The sequence below is a fragment of the Gouania willdenowi genome, chromosome 6 (genome assembly GCF_900634775.1).
Source record: "Gouania willdenowi chromosome 6, fGouWil2.1, whole genome shotgun sequence".
NCBI classification, from domain to species: Eukaryota; Metazoa; Chordata; class Actinopteri; order Blenniiformes; family Gobiesocidae; genus Gouania; species Gouania willdenowi.
Window position 1 is genome coordinate 22,015,916 of NC_041049.1, and position 16,738 is coordinate 22,032,653.

The 16,738-nt window shown below is 38.5% G+C and overlaps 1 protein-coding gene across 2 annotated transcripts in view; it reads right to left on the bottom strand.

The window, feature by feature from the left end:
• The window catches only part of LOC114465951 (sushi domain-containing protein 3), a 42,369-nt gene that overhangs the window by 15,399 nt on the left and 10,232 nt on the right, over positions 1-16,738 (bottom strand). For both annotated transcript variants that reach the window (XM_028451349.1, XM_028451348.1), the window contains exon 2: positions 7,198-7,633. In XM_028451349.1, the coding sequence (XP_028307150.1) occupies positions 7,198-7,447 (250 nt within the window). In that variant the 5' untranslated portion in view covers positions 7,448-7,633. The remainder of the gene's footprint in view (positions 1-7,197; positions 7,634-16,738) is intronic.

The window sequence follows — 16,738 nt, forward strand, 5'->3', positions numbered from 1 at the left end:
ACATTCACAGAAACACAATCATTTGCAACGTTCTACAGCCCGTAGGAAGAACCACACAAAGTCAAACAAAGGTCATGTGTAAATTCACACCTCTGTTAGAAATCCTCTGCATGGAAATCTATGTGAATAATACTGTTTGTCTCTGTGAGTCAGAATCATGGCATTTATGGCTCATTGGACAATTTTTTTAATGAGACGTGCCCTATTTTCCCAACACATATATTATAATTGTTCTTCTTCAACACCATGAATCTAAGATATTGTGCAAACCATAGAAATAGATGCAGAACACGGTTTCTTTCAGTGAGAAAAGTGTCACTATCTGGACAGTGGGTTTGTTTTGTTGTTATCTGTGAGGAGTATGTTATTTTGGTTTAATGGAGTAGTTAGTTAACGCTAATAAGGTCTAATGCTAAAGTTGTTGTTTTAAGTCTTGGAGGGGCTCTTTTTGTGTTAGGGTATTGTTTGGTTTCAGATCCCGTTCACTTTTATTTCCTGATTTAGTTTGTGGTTATTTCATGTCCTTCTTAGGTTCCCTGATTCTGTCTGTAAGTTTAGGATTCCTGCTTGTGCCCACTCACCCTGTCTTGATAGTATGAACACTACCAGTCAAAAGTAGTGGTGAATTTAAACACAATGAATACATAGATAAAGCTAAATAAAATGTGGAAATGACGACAAACACATGAACATTTCTGATTACAGGAGTTGATGTTATGTATCTACTGGTTCCCCTTGTTTCTTCATCTTTTGTGTGTGTTGACAGAGGCCGTTGGTAGCGCAAGGCATTGAAACATGGAAAACATTAGTTTTACTTACTGGCCTCACAACTTATTTATGTAACATTTTCAAACATCTATTTGTTTGTCTCGTACCAGCAAAGCAGTCGATTGTCAGTCACCAGTTTATATGGATATTACTTGAACCGTAACACCTCAAAACAAAACTGAGCAGGCTTTTTTACGAGCTGAAACAACCACAGACGGCATACAAACAGAAGCAGTACCAACAAACTGTTGGGAGAAATCATGTAAAATATCAGCTGAAAAGGGCGACAGTGGACTTTCCAAGATTTTTGTAGTTTCTGGATTGTACTTATATTGATCTTTGTTTGTACTTTGTTGGGTTGTGCTTTACTAATAGATTGACTTCATGTTAGAATTTACATCCTGCCTGCCCTCTTCCTTTTGGGTGGACCACCATCATCTCTCCCATAATACCCCTCACACCTGACCCAAAGCAAACACTACCTTTAAATTTATTTAATAAAAACAGAAAGTGGCGCTAGAAGAAACCATACATTCATCAGCATATTAAGTGACACTTTACTTGAAGTTTTATACATAAGGCTGATATTATGCTGTCATTTTCATGACATGACAAATGTCATTAGCATGAACAAGGTGTCATGGAGGATGTCATTAAGTGTCGTTTGTTACCCTGACCCTACTAGATCCCTCTACCTAACACAAAAAAATGCCAACATAGCTCTAAAGGTGTCATAATTTAGCAAAAGACACTTAAATCAAAGTTAAAGGCACTCTTTTTCTCTACTGCGTATGATTGAGAGGGAGATGTTTGGTCATGTTGTTGATGTAATGTGTTTGTTGATGCATTTAATTGATTTTACTGATGATTTTAAATGTTCTTATTAATTTTAAGCTGTTGAATGTTTTCTGTGGCACTTTTTGGTCATGTGAAGCACATTGAGTTGCCTTGTGCATGAAATGCACTATACAAATACAATTGCCTTGCCTTGCTTTAATGACAGCCTTCATGACACATTTAATCATGCTAATGACAGAAAATGTCAGTCTGATGTGTAAAACTTGTGACCGCATATTAATAATCTCCACCAATTCAAAATCAAATAAGTTCTGTACATTTTCAAATCAGTGTTGTATAAAATATAACAGCAATCTTCATGTATAGCACTGCCACTTATTCTACATCACTAGCTTTTTTATGTGAAAAATTATTCCATAAGCTTGCACACTTGATAGAGTACACACACACACACACACACACACACTGGAGCACCGAGGGCGATGTAATCATGAACAGAACACTGATCATTTGACTTCTCAGAAGCAGCACAGAGGCTGTTCCTGGATCAGATGCTAATTCAATCCCTCCTCATTGATGCAGTCTGAGAGCTCAGGTTTTATTTAGGAGCTCAGGGATTTCTGTGATATTTTCACACATTTTTATTGATTTAAGATGCAGCAGAGGTGGTTTGTAGATGGGATCGTTATATAGGGGACCTGTGTTAACCAGATATGGCAGTTTAAAGTGATTCCGTCCTAAAAAAAAGTACCCAAGTTTAACTGAAGGTACTTACAGAGATGTGCATATCTGAGAAGAGAATCCATAAAAGCTCTGTTGCTGCTGCAATCAGACTTCAATGAGCTTTAAACATAAACCCAACCAGTAAAACAGCTTTTATCTATGAATACTTTGGCCTTACGATGTCTCACACACAAACATAAACACACACACATTGCTTGTGGGGGAGTTGAAGTTAATCACACCACTCAGATTAAGAATTTTTGGACGCTCTTATAGAAAAGCTCATGCACGGGCTGCAATGTGGCAAGCCAGTTGATCACCTGTGTGTGTTAATGTGTGTGTGTGTGTGTGTGCACATTGCTTATTCCTGCTCTATGGGACCCAGAGCAGTCGTTGTGAAATGAGCAACTGTGTTATTTATTTATTCTCTAAACCTTTAAGGAGATTGGTGTGGTTTGGGCTGAGTGCATCCATCGCTGCTGCTGCTGTGTGTGCGTGTGTGAGAGAGTTGTGTATTAGGCATGTGAGGTTTTGCGTTTTGTCATCTGCTGCAGGCCATTTGTGTGTACACGTGAGGATAGGGCACAGTGGGTGAGGACAGGGCGGGGGAGAGACAGAAGAGTGGAGAAGAGAAGAATTAAGGATGGCAGAGAGTGGTGGTACAAGCAGCCACAGAGAGGGAGGAGACAGTGATCAGGAGGAGGAGGAGTGAGAGGATGGAGAGAGGAACACAGATGGAGAGAAGGACAGGACAACAGCAGCTCATGCTCCAGTGGAGGTGAAGCCGTGTGGGCTCTACTGCTGCTGCTGCTGCTGCTGCTGCTTTTTTCTCTCCAGGCCTGGAAACCAAACTGTCTTTAAATACATCACCTGCCAGGGTTGGGGTGAACTATAATTCATTGTATATAACTACAATTATAGCATTATTATAATTATTATTTTAAGAATCTGTTGATGTAATAGTAATCAAATTGTAATTGAGCTCAGAAAATTGACTTTGTAATTGTAATTGCCATGAAAATTCTAGAAATTGAATATTATTATTTATTATTATTATTATTATTATTATTATTATTTAAAGCAAAACTGGGGAACCATGTTAGAGTTCTATGTACAGTTCTACACAAATGTAGTTATTTATTAAAATGTGTTTCAAATCAAGTTTTCCCACATTTTACCTTAAAAAAAAGAAAAAAATGAAATCGAGGAGTATCCTGACACCCAAAGACTCAGATACCCACACCAAAAATAATAAAACAAGGTAACCAATAGATTGGAAATAAATTAGATGATAGACATTTGTTTTTGTTGTATTTTACAGCTGATTTAAGACCCATTATCTTAAGAGATGCAAACAGAAAGCTAACAATTGTGATTAATTGTAATTGAACTTTAGTACCGGTACTTGAGAACATATTGTAATTGATTTACTGAGGATAAAAAATTATTGTAATTTATTTGTAATTGGAAAAAAATGCTGGTCACTGTAATCATAAATGAATTGTAATTGAAAATGTAACGTAATTGTAACTGAAAAATGTAACTGACCCCAACCCTGTCACCTACCACACACACACACACACACACACACACACGCACGCACACACACACGCACACACACACACACACACACACACACACACACACACACACACACACACACACACACACACACACACACACACACACACACACACACAGTAAACACAGCAGAGTAACTACTCATCCCACACAAAGTAAAGTGATGCAGGAGTGCACAAACGTGATCTAAAGCTCCACATGGGCAAACAAAGCACAGCTGCTGCAGCCTTCCAGATGTTTACATGTGCAATTTAAACTAGAGCTGGCCTTTAAAGGGGAAGTAAGCACATGGCTTTGACTCAATACTTTAATAACATGTGAACTAAAAAGAAGAAGCTTTTAAGAGACAGCAACACTTACAGCTTGGGCAGGATTTCATCATTTAGTTCAGGGCTGAAACATAAGCTATAGCCCTATACTGTATACTGTACATATACAGTATAAAAAAGACTACATATACATGAGCATTTTCTCTTTCTTTCTAGAAATAGGTTCTCCTTCCATTATACTTTTAACTTTAATTTTAGGTCCCACTGAAGTTACTGTGAACCACATTTGTATTCATGTCAAATGCAGCAGATTTTAAGCTGTACAACTTTGACTTACAGAACTATGCTGATGCTTATGGGCAAGCAAAGTTTCTATTTTATTTTTTGTTGTTCTTTAAGAGCTAATCTTGTTGTTAAACAGAGACTGTTACTATGTAGGAATATCATAGGGGTGAGTCATACTTGATAACTCCCTCACTGCCACAACCTGGGGTCTGTGGGCGTGTTTGATTTTAATTTTTCTGTTTGCTTTATTCCCGGATGTAATATGTGTGGGGTTAGTCTTGTTCTATGGAGGTTGTGGGTTCAAGTCCTGGTGCTGATCTTTTTTATGCATCAATTAGTGCTTTTTATTATTTTCGGACTTTTTTTTATTGTTAAGGGTTGCAAATACTTGGCAATTTATATAGTTTACATTTATTTAGCATTTCAAATTCATATGGGTGTACTGTAGATTACTTTAAAGGGATCCTCAACCCAAAGTAAAAAGAAAGCTAAAGTGAAAAACAATTCTTTATAAGCTTTACAGAAATGAGGTGATTTAGAATCTACATATGGAATAAAAAGCACTTGAGTTGCACGTTTGTGGAGGTCGACATGACAAGCTATGAAGGAAGTTCTCCATTCACTTAACTCTGATTGGTTGGATGAGGTTAAAGGCACTCACAGATCTGTAGTAAGATGACATGCTTTGCCCATTTCTCATTTCCAGGTAGTGCAACATCAAAAACCATATACCATAATGTTCCTGGTCTGCTCAGTAATGTCATAAAATCCGAGGAACTGGACAACATGTAGATAAGTGCGAAAACATCACACGTATCAAGTAGTGGTGTAACAATACATCGATCTACATCGATTAATTAATTAACGATCCAATTACATCGATGCACAATGAAAACATCGATAAACATTGTCATCTTTAAGATATGCTTTTATTTTGAAATTCACATAGCATCTCTGTTTGTCCGTGCCACCATTTCCTGCGCAGGGATAGTGGCATAACTAATAAATGCCATGCGACAACAACGCCTTGCAACCACTGCTGCCACCCCAATTTGTACACCGTACACTGCAGCCGCCGACCAGTAATGCCCCGCTGCAGCTTCCTGAATGTGGAGCCAACCGCTATAAAACACCAACGAAGAAGACACGGAGGTAACCTGAGAGCGGCACGGAACCTGCATTGTTTACATTGTTGGTCGGCAAAGCGAGGAGTCAAGGAGAATAAGCCACGCAAGGAAAGAGGTAAAAATGATGAACTATTTATCAGGAAGTGAAATAAGAATGAAAGTGCAGCGCTATAGTAGTGATGCTGATTTTAAGACGATAAGAATTGGGTTGAAGAAGGTTGTTTTGCTAGGAATTTAACACGTATGTGAGTGCACAGACACTCAAACTGAGATCTGATACCTTCAGTATTCGGTCCGTGGTCGTAAATGGGTTGATTTATACTAACTCCCCACAACAAACAGCGTCTGTTCATGTAAATAAACAGGACTACTGAATAACAAGTGTCTGGAAGTCCACTTGAAATATTTATTTAATAAAAAAGAAGAAAAAATTGTATCAAAACCATATATGTACCATTATTATCCATGTACCCTTCATTGTTTGGTGATTCCATTTTGAAACCAAATCAAAACAAATAAATCATGTTTTTAAATTTTTTTTTTTACACAAATTCATCATATGCCCCTTAAAATATGTTATTATACTTAGTTATATAACAGTGTGGCATCATTAACATGTCAATGTTAAAATAATAGTAATATTAATAATAATAACATGCCAGTGACACTTTTCCCCATCTGGTTACAGTTTGTTACAGTGAAGTCATATTTTTGTATTATTAAAAACATACTGCACCGTAATAATTTAAATAAAACTACTAGATACTTTTTATCACTTACACAATTCATAGTCTAACACTGTTAAATGTTACAGAATGGTGTTTATACTGTTTATATAATGCCTGATACCTGAAAGACTTTAGAAATGAAATGGTCAAATCATTTTTCAGTTGTTTTTTGGGAGTTGATATACATGTAAATGATTGTATGAGATCATATCGATCACAGGCTTGTGAATCGAATCAAAATCGCATTGTGAGAGACTTTGTGATATCGACAAAACATCGTATATCGTCATCCAAAGATATCAACATCACATCATATTGTGATGAAGCTGGTGATTTACACCCCTAGTATCAAGTATCTTTGGGATCAGAAATATGAAGAGAAGCCCTGACGTGATGACATCATGCAAACTCTGATTGGCTGAAATCTCCTATGATGGTAGAGATGTCGACCTACGGTTCCTACTTGAATTACATTTATTAGTCAGCTTAAACTGCTCATCCAACGCACATCCATGTGATGGTTTGAGTATCACTTTTTTCCCTAATGTTCCAATCAGACACTTTTGCTCTTTTAATTGTTTAAAAGAATCATGCCGACAAAATGAGACATGTTAAATAAAACTGAGTGGCCTTCTGTTGTCTCTGATATTCTACAAATGAAATATGAATCATCTTCAGTCATACCACCAGTAAATACAGTACTTGTAAACCCCTATATTATCAGTGTACATACTACAGTATCTTAAGTTTATGGATATCAGATTGATGATCACTAACTCAGGCATTTGACGTTAGGGTAAGGTGACCATTGACACCAAAGATAGAGACAAGCTAACTTTGTCCCCAACTTAAATCTGAACTTGGAACAAAACGTTTCACAACCTGGAGGAAACACTAGGAAGCATCACTCCCACTGACCTGTGTAGTTGTTGGTGACGCTCAGAGTTTGTGGTTCTGTTGGTGTTGCCTCCGTCTGTGCTTCAGTCTGTAGATCTGGCTGCAGCTGAACTGTGTTGCTGGTCCACTGATCAGGAAGTGATGTTCCAGCGGTGCTTTGATCGCCCTTAGGACTTGGAGTGGATCCACTGACCAGCACCAAAGTGCAGAGAAGAGGGCACAGCAGCATCCAGAGGTGGCCACTGGAGATTTCAGCCCTGTTCAAAGACATGGGTCCCAGTAATGAAGACAGACTCAGAGAGAGGAATTTAGAGCTCCATGAGTACGCGTCTGCAGGAGAAGAAAATATCCTCCAGGACAAAGTTTGCTTCTTGTCGTCTGGGCTGCTTGTTTCTTCTCACTCCACTGGCAGAGAGACGAGCATCCTTCCGATGTTTGCACTCATGATAGCACCACGCTGCATGGAGGGTATCAGAGAGAGCAGAGGTTAGAGTGTGTGTGGCTGTGCTGGGTCCAGCTGTAATCTGCCTCTTCTCTGCTCACTTGCTCGTGTTTTCTCTTTAGCATCCACTCCGCTCTACTCTCTCTCTCTCTCTGATCTCCAGCTGGGCTGACTGAGCTCTTGCATAACACTAACTCATTCGCTGAGCTGTGCTGAGCTGTAACTCATGCAGCCTTAAGTCTTGAACTGCCTGGGTACTTCACTTTCCCCACTTGGGCCCTCTCACCCTGTTTGTTTCTCATGCATGATGTTTTTAAATGGTTTTAAGATGGTTTTTGAACTTCCGAGAGAAGACTTTGATTATGCAGCACAAACGCCTTTATTTAACCACATGCAGTGAGTCCCAACTGGAAGTAAGTTCAAGGTGGTTCATAAAACACTGTATCAAGCAATATTTAAACTATCAGATAAGATCTCCAAGTCTTTTTAAAGGCCCTTTGTGAACAAGGAACATTGTGAACCGAATTTGGGAAGTCAGGCATCCGGGGAAGGTGTGACGTTTCTGCCTCGCAACAAAAAAAAAAAAAAAAACCAGAAGAAAATGAACGCTGGCTTTCATTCATAGGACGGATTGGTAAAAACTGGTCTCCAAAAACATCCCATTCCTAAGTGTGCTCTCTAAATTTCATAACCAGTAAGTGAACAGTTAACATCTGAAATTAGGATTGAGGATTTTCGGGGCATCTTGGTGGCTTTAGTTTTCATTCTAGATGGCAATTGTCATGACCTGGCTTGAAAGGTCACAAGAACAAAAAAGGGAGACAAGACCATGGCAAACATTTCAAAGCATTTTTATTGTTTAATTAAGTCAAAAATCAAACATTCAAGTTAAATAAATCAAATTATCTTCAATTCCATCAAAGCTAATCAAGTTGGGCCAAATTAAGCCAAATTCCATCAAAGTAAACCAAATTAGATATTTACATCACGGAGTGTGTTCAGTATATGAGTATAGTCAGTAGTGTAAAATGTGCATGAGTGAAGATGATGTGAGTGTTGTAAGGTGTAAACAAAGCTAAAACCTAATCTAATCAAACATATCCCAATCAAACCAAGGGTGGCGTGTATCTGTGTGGAGGCTGGAGGAAAGAGTGAGTGAAGGAGTCTGGGAGCTTAAAGGGCCCATGTTAAGCTAAATGGACTTTTCTGTGCTTTAAACATCATAAAGTGATATATGGGCTTCATACACATGCCCAAAGTGTTTTTTTCATTGATTCCATCAATCGTTAGTTAGAGGATGATTTGCTCCTTTCTTACTGCAGGGTGAGCCCAAACACCTCGCTCCAATTTGATGACGCTTTCGCAATTTGACACGGCACTGAGCTGGAGAAGCCGCTCCTTCCGGAAGCTCTCTGCCATGATTGACATGTAAACAGACACGCCCACGAAGGTGAGCATTTCAGCGTCTTTTGCGCAGTACTATGTATGTACGCTCTGTCTCATGTTTACAGTATAAAGCAGCATGAGCTCGGCTACGGAGTGGGTGGGAGGAGGGTGGGCCATCCTCTGGCCTTACGTCACCGTGCTGGGAGGAGGAAGTCAGTGTCTCGTCTGTAGACACGCCCACTCATGAATATGCATGCGTGTGTAGAGTTAATCAGAAAATGACTTTTCAGAGGCTGAAACTCTGGAAAACAGACGAGTTTGGGAAAATAGCTGGACCACTGAGAAATCAGCACATGATGCCATGAGCATCACACATACTCTGTTATAAAGTACACTGTGATTTATGGCGCATGAGGATTTTTACCGTACTGGTTACTCATGGGGTTCGTTTATTATAGAATTCTAAAGATCTGGGTAGGTAAAATTAGGCCAATGTTTTGGATTGTTTATCCAAGTGTTGGATGGGACTTTGTATGGACATTCCTAGCACTGATAACTTAGCCTCATATCATTCCCTGGCCTCTTCTGGTAGTGTATCTAGATAGTTGTATGCTATATTGGGATATAAATCACTCCTGTATTGAAATAAAGTTTTTCGTCATCGGGCAAACAGGAGGCAGACGAGTTGTTTTCCCCCATTTTCAAATGGCGCCCGTTTATTTACTACCGCTAACGTCATTTGTGACGTAAGCCTGACTTCCCAAATTATGTTTTCTCACAGTGAAATCTGTTACTACCACTCAATGAAGGCACAACACAACCTCACATGACCCTGTCACAAAAATAATAGTGACAATAATAACCCATTTTTTGTGTGGGCCGTCACGACTTCCCATGTTTTTTGTGTGTGGTGGGCCATGACTTTCAAACTCACTGTGTTTTGACTGGAGGTTATTTTATGCAATTGCATCAGGATTTGGACGATGGTTAGTGTAAAATGCATTGCTTTGCAATTCCCTCCAGAAAGTGCAACATTTTGTGACACGCAGCACAAACCAAAAATGTATCATGCAGCACAAATTAATATTGTGTCCTGCAGCACATCAAATATAAAGAAATTGTGTTGCCAAAAAATGATCAAAGTCCATTTGTGTCATTGTGACGAACTTTGTAAGACTGTGCTAGAAGGCATATTAAAGCCACACCATGGACTTTTTCACCTAAAGAGTTGACCCATATGAATTATTTTAAATGATTCCTCAGGCCAATATACAGCGCTATTATCAATGCTCTGAGCAGGGCTTCCCTTTTGAAATACCGACCATGTAAGTTTGGAGAGACTGACCGTCTGGCCAGGTCATGTAGAGAATGCCTGGAGAACGTATCAGTTTACAGCAGTCACGTGACCACAGGCTCTGATATACTCATTATACTAGTATTTTTCCGCCTGTTCGACTCCTGGTAATGGCTGAGGCAAGCAAAAAGTTCAAAACTGCTTCTGAGGAGGCTAAAAAGACGCTGCCGAGACTCGGCCCCCTCCGCCGACCAGCCTCCTTCCCCGGATCGCCGCGTCGGTTTTGCTCGTCTCCCGTCCTCCCTAACCCCGGCCGCCACACCAACCCTCTGCCCAGGGAGCCGAGGATGGCAGCGAGGCCAGGGTGCGAGACCAGCCCCGCTTCACACCTCAGCTCGACCAACCCAGCCCTTAGAGCCAATCTTTATTCCAAAGTTACAGGTCAACTACTGTCTGTATATACAATCAAAAGACAAGGGAGGCTGGCCCCACTGAATGTTGATTTTTGCGCCAGTGCTAGGGGACGCTTGATGTGTTACAGGTCTACGCCCCCTAGTGGCCAAAAGTTACACAGTGTTGCTTTAATCTAATTCAATTCAATTCAACTTTATTAGTATAGTGCATATTACAACAAAGTCATCTCAATGCCCTTATCGAAATATAAAATTCATAATAAGAAAGAAAAAACCCAACAAGATCCACATGAACAAGCATTTAGCGACAGTGGGAAGAAACAACTCCCTTTTAACAGGAAGAAATCTCCAGCAGAACCAGGTTCAGAGGTGGCAGCCATCTGCCTCGACTGGTTGGGGTTAGTGGACAGAAGGACTAACAGAACAGAATAGAGAGATAGAACATCAGAGTGTCCTAGACTAGTTGAACCGTGAACCACAGATCAGGAACTGCCATCATCAGCTTCACGACACGTGAAACAGAAAAAATAGAGAGAAGGGCGAGGAGAAGGCACTGTCTGCAGAAAAACATACATTATTATTAAGTCAGCCTGCCTTGGCCTTGGGCCTCACTCCCAGTGGCCTAGTCAATACTTATTATAAAGGTGACAAATCCCTGTTTATTGGTAAGCTAACAACGACTCCAGACGAGCCCATATCCGCTCTAGTAGTTAGGTTATGTTATGATTCAGTCATGTTTATGCGAACTGTAAATCATAACCAGCTACATCAGAATTTGAATCTCTTCCTGTTTATTGAACCAGAAAATGCGACCGTTTACGGACGAGCCCATGTTCGCTCTAGCGATCAGATTGCTATGATAAAGGACAGAGCCTAAATGCCAAAAAGTCACAAATAATTTATCAAACGATATTGATTCCTAGATACAGTTGCTTTCACAACCACGGAAAGTGTTCATGCAGTCTGTTGACTAGTATGAACAAGACCGGGGGTATTCTTGATACGATGAGGAGGTCCAAGTGAAATGGAACAAAGGGTAAGTTTGGATACCACTGTTGTGGACTCTTTTTAAAGATTGATTGATATAAAATAAGTTCTTCTTCTCCAGTACAGGACGGTGGGCATGTGTTGGAATAATCCACTTATGACCATATTGATGTAGTCAAATGAGTTTGTTAAGAGATTTCAATTTGTGTCATACAGAATATATGCATCCATCCATACCACAACATACATTTGTTTTACCTGTTGAATTATTAATAGGAGTAAACCATAACTAGGCAGAAAATAAAGACAGGATAAATTGCAGCTACATTACAGCTAGCACACGCAGCTATTTAAATAATTCAGTTGTGAAAATGTACATGCACGCACTTGCGTTTTTTTTTTATAACATATAAAACAGTAATGTTTGCACATCCATTTAACCTGGATTCATCTGGCTGTGTCCTCTGTAGTCTGGGAAAGCAGTCCGAGCATCCAGCTGCGGGGCCTGAGATTACAAAGACAGCCTGCAGGGAGAGCACCAAGGCTAATGGACTCTTTATCACCATTTCTGAACACTCCTGACTTTTCCACGGCAACTGAAAATGAATATGAAACAGTGCCAAGTCCCTGTAGTGTGAGTCTATCAGATGTCAAAGATAGTTTTTTTATTGGCTGGTAGAACAAAGCTCCAACTGAGTATGATCATCAAACTGAGTCTGAGGTGGCAATGACTCACACATTTGAGATGTGTGAGTATTATTATTTTTTGGTTTTGTTGTTAATGATGTGAATGTGCTGCTTTCGTTTTGGAAGTTGTAGTCTTCCTGTCTACGTCTTTGTACAACATACATGTGGGAAAACAACGTGACTGAGGAACCTATTTGCCTTTTCTTGTGCACCTCCTCCCATTAGTGTTATCACAAGTTCACCATATATGCTCCCAGATTCTCTTATGGGACTGCATGTGTCACAGGTGGATGCTCAGGTGTAATGACGACCCCTATATCCCTCGCTGATAGCTCTCAAGTCAGAAAGTCCATTCAAATATATGCATAATTGATGCATCAGGGAGTAAAAATAGTAGAGAGACGGAAAGGGAGGAGGAGTCAGAGAGTGAATAAAGGGCGTGTGAGTAAGCAACAATATGTGAGCAGCAGGAAAACAATCAGAGAGACAGACAGAGATTGGAAAACTGAGACTGATGAAGTGAGACACGTCACTAAACAACCATCTATTAAATGTCTGGCCAGTAAATTGGAGAGCAATGGATCAAAAGTACATTATTTGGAGCCACAGCTTTTCCAAAGTGGACACAGGAAAGGTTTCATTGGACTGCTGCAAGGATTTATTTTAAGCTATTAAATTATAGCTGAACCAGGCATGGTCTTAATGTAGAAAATACCCATAAATGGTCAGTGGAAACAGTAACTGGAGGATGGAAAAGAGGCAGAAAGATTTCTGGTTTTGGGGGAAGTTGAACTGAAAGTAAAAATGCAAATTCAAAGTATATTAAGGTGATGAGCTAGCTCTGAAAGGTCTGACACCGGCAACATGGATGAATAAGTGAATGATTGATTCATTGAGTTCACTGTAAAAACAACAACATAGTGATGATAATCAGGCACAAGTAAACTACATTATACACCACATATACCTAAACTATAGTAATCATTTGCTATAGTGCTAATAATGACCTGTATATAGAACTTAACATATCTTCAAAGCAAACATGGCCTTTCTGTTGTAATATCAGCAGTGTATTGGCCAATAATAATAAGAATGTACAGTCCAGATGGGTCTGTAGTAGGGCTGGGCAAATAATCGATTTAATCGATTAATCAAATTTGTAGATAAAAACGATTTTTATTTAATTTTTTATTTTTTAAAATTTTAAAATTTTAATTTTTTACCCACCACAGTTTTTTTTGGACTTTTTCGCGTTCCGATGTGAGCCAGCCCCCTCTTTGTTTACATGTGTTTACCCTTTGAGTAGCTATATGTGTGCCACAGACATGTTTAATGTTTTATTCACACTGTGCTGAGATGCTAAGGGAAGAGTTTATTGTTTTTTTAATTCTAATGTTATATGTTATAGAATATGTAGTTATCTGAATTCTTAATCATAAAATTGAAGCTACTGTGAAGGCGCTGTTGCACTTTTACTTAAACCTGAGTTAAAGCTTGAAGTTGTTGAATGACAGAGCCTCATTTTTCCTTTTTATTTTGGGATTGTTCTAAACATTTTAACTCTTGAGGACCATCACAGCAATAAAAGTTGCACTTTTGACAATATGTCTGATGTCTGCAGTAATTTTTAAGTGCATTGAAAAAAAAATTGAAAATCGAATAGAAACTTGAATTTTTCTGTAATGAGGCTGGGTGAAAGGTGAATTCATTTTCCAGTTTAAAGTAGGCTATGGGTTAATGCAGGGGTCTGCAACCTGTGGTCCTGGAGCCTCATGTAGCTCTTTGACTCTTTTGCAATGGTTCCCTGTAGCTTTAAAAAAAAAAAAAGAAAAAATGAATTGTTATTTCTTATTGAGGGTATTGATGATTAATGACAATAACTTAAAATACAATTATGATAAATCAATTGGTTAACCTACAAATAAATCACGTTGTACAATAACTCTGTCACCTTCCTACTTCACCTCCTGCAACATCTACAGACCATCAACTTTCCTGCACCTGTGGCTAACCTTAAGTTTAAGATAATTAAACTAACTGACTATTTTGGAAGAAAATAGAGATTGTTTTTTGTGTGGGGAGAGATTTATTTAATTGCCAACATGCTGGCTTAATGTGCATGCTTGATATGATATGATAGAAATTAGCATGTGTTGAATTTTGAATGCATATAATTTTATACACTGTATTGTCTTCATTGGAAACCTATTTTTTTTCGTCTCTGGAAGGACTTTAATCCAGGCGAGATGAGGCAAAATGGCTCCTTTGAGAGTAAAGGCTGCAGACCCCTGGGCTAATGGGACAATCACTGCTCTGACATCACGTGTATTTATAATCTACAAGATTTAATCCTCATCTATGTATTTCTTTTAAGATGGAACGGTTCATTCAGCCATTATATTCTTGATGTATACATCATCAACTTTACACAGTTGTTTATAGGTCACCTTATATCCTTCATTTACATCTATTTATAAAACCGAGAGTTTACAACTGGGTGTTTGTTCCTGTCAGTTTTATTTTGCTCGAATTATCGATTCATTCATCTTAAATTCTCATTTCTTCTCCTCTCTTCGACACATGTATCATCTTCATCTGAGTCCAGATTTGACACGAGGCTCACTTTGATCACATTGCTGAAAAAGTCCCCGTGCACACTTCAATAATTCATACTCCTGTTATGGTTCTTTCTACATGAATAAATCATAGCACATAACATATGACTCAAACTATATGTCGAACTAATCAACAAACCAACATCACTGCAGGGTATCGGCCTCCCATTTTCACTTTGCATTGTGACTGAAGGTGCTCGATAGTAAATCTATTTTATTATTTATTTCATCAGTTTTTAATACAATCAGCAGAGTGAAAGTGTGAGTCAGAAAAGAGCATCAGCCACATTCTGTAATGTTCATATGCTCATAAACATAGTGACAGACCGACTTGTATTGATGCCTTCTTTCAGGGCCACATTTCAACTAGTATAATAGTATTGTGTATCATCAATACTAGAGACGGCAACTTATATCACAGTACATGTGACCTAAATATTAACATTTATGTCAACATTTAGAAAAATGACTAATGTGAGCATGATTACATAGAAAAGAACAATGACTCTCTGTGTTCTGTATTCTAGTCTCATTTTGTTTTCATTGTTTTGTATGTTTTGGAGTTTGTTTTGTCATTGTTTCATTTGTTTTTGGGGTCTTTTGTGGTGGTTTTTTGTGGTGGTTTGTGGTGGTGTATTTTTGTTGTGTTTTTTACGTGTTGTTTATTAATTTTGTGTCATTTTCTGGAATTTTGTAAGCTTTATGGTACAATTTTGTTTATTTTTGTTGTCCTTTTTGTGTCATTCTCTAGAATCTTGCATGGTTTCTTTTGATATTAATTTTGTGCGCGTCGATCTATACTCAAAGGCTTCTTTTTTGGGGTACCAGTGGGCATATTCTGACTGATCTATTATGTTCTGTTTTCATCTTCATTTCCACTAATTCCAACTATAGCATTCAGAAAAATGCTTTTAACTACACAAGTGACTGTCATTACTTGGCAGCAGATAAAACACACTGCGTGTCACCTTGTGTGGTCCTCATATTCTGTATACCAGTGTTTCTCAAATGGGGGTACGTGTACTCTTGAGGGTATGTGATGGCACTACAGGGGGTACTAAAAAGAGAGAGAGTGACGATTAACAAATGAAAGCATTAAAAATATTGGGTTTTTTTTTTAGTTAAAAATCCTTATTATAATCATGTTAGAAATAATTTTAATTAGAACATTATTAGAACTAAAAATACAAAGGTCAGTGTTGGTTCCACATCAGGAGGGAGATGACCATAAATGATAAACTATAGAAATAAATAAATCTATTCAGGAGACACTCACTACTGTTTAATTTCACTTATTTTTAGATGCTTTAAAATATGTTAACACATTCATTTCATCATTATGCTCTACAGTTATTTTTTGTAGTCGCACAAAGAGGGGTCATAAAAGTTTGAGGACCCCTGTGGTATACATCATACTGACTCACTTCACTAAACTCTTAAAACAAATCAGCTCACTCTTCATCTATTTGTCTCTGCATCTGCAGAAACATGTAATTCACCTCAAATTGTGAGTAAATACTTGAGTTTTCCCTCATTTTGACCTGAGGGCCATTAAAGTAACTTTTTTTGAAAATTTTACACAAAAAGGCTGAATAAGGAAACATTTTTTTTCCCTTTTATTGAAGTCAAACTTGGAAAATCATTGATTTTCAAGTTAAAAAACAAACAAACAAAAAAATAACATTGAGGTCAGGGGTTCTCAACTGGTCTCACTCTGGGACCCACATTTTGCCACGGT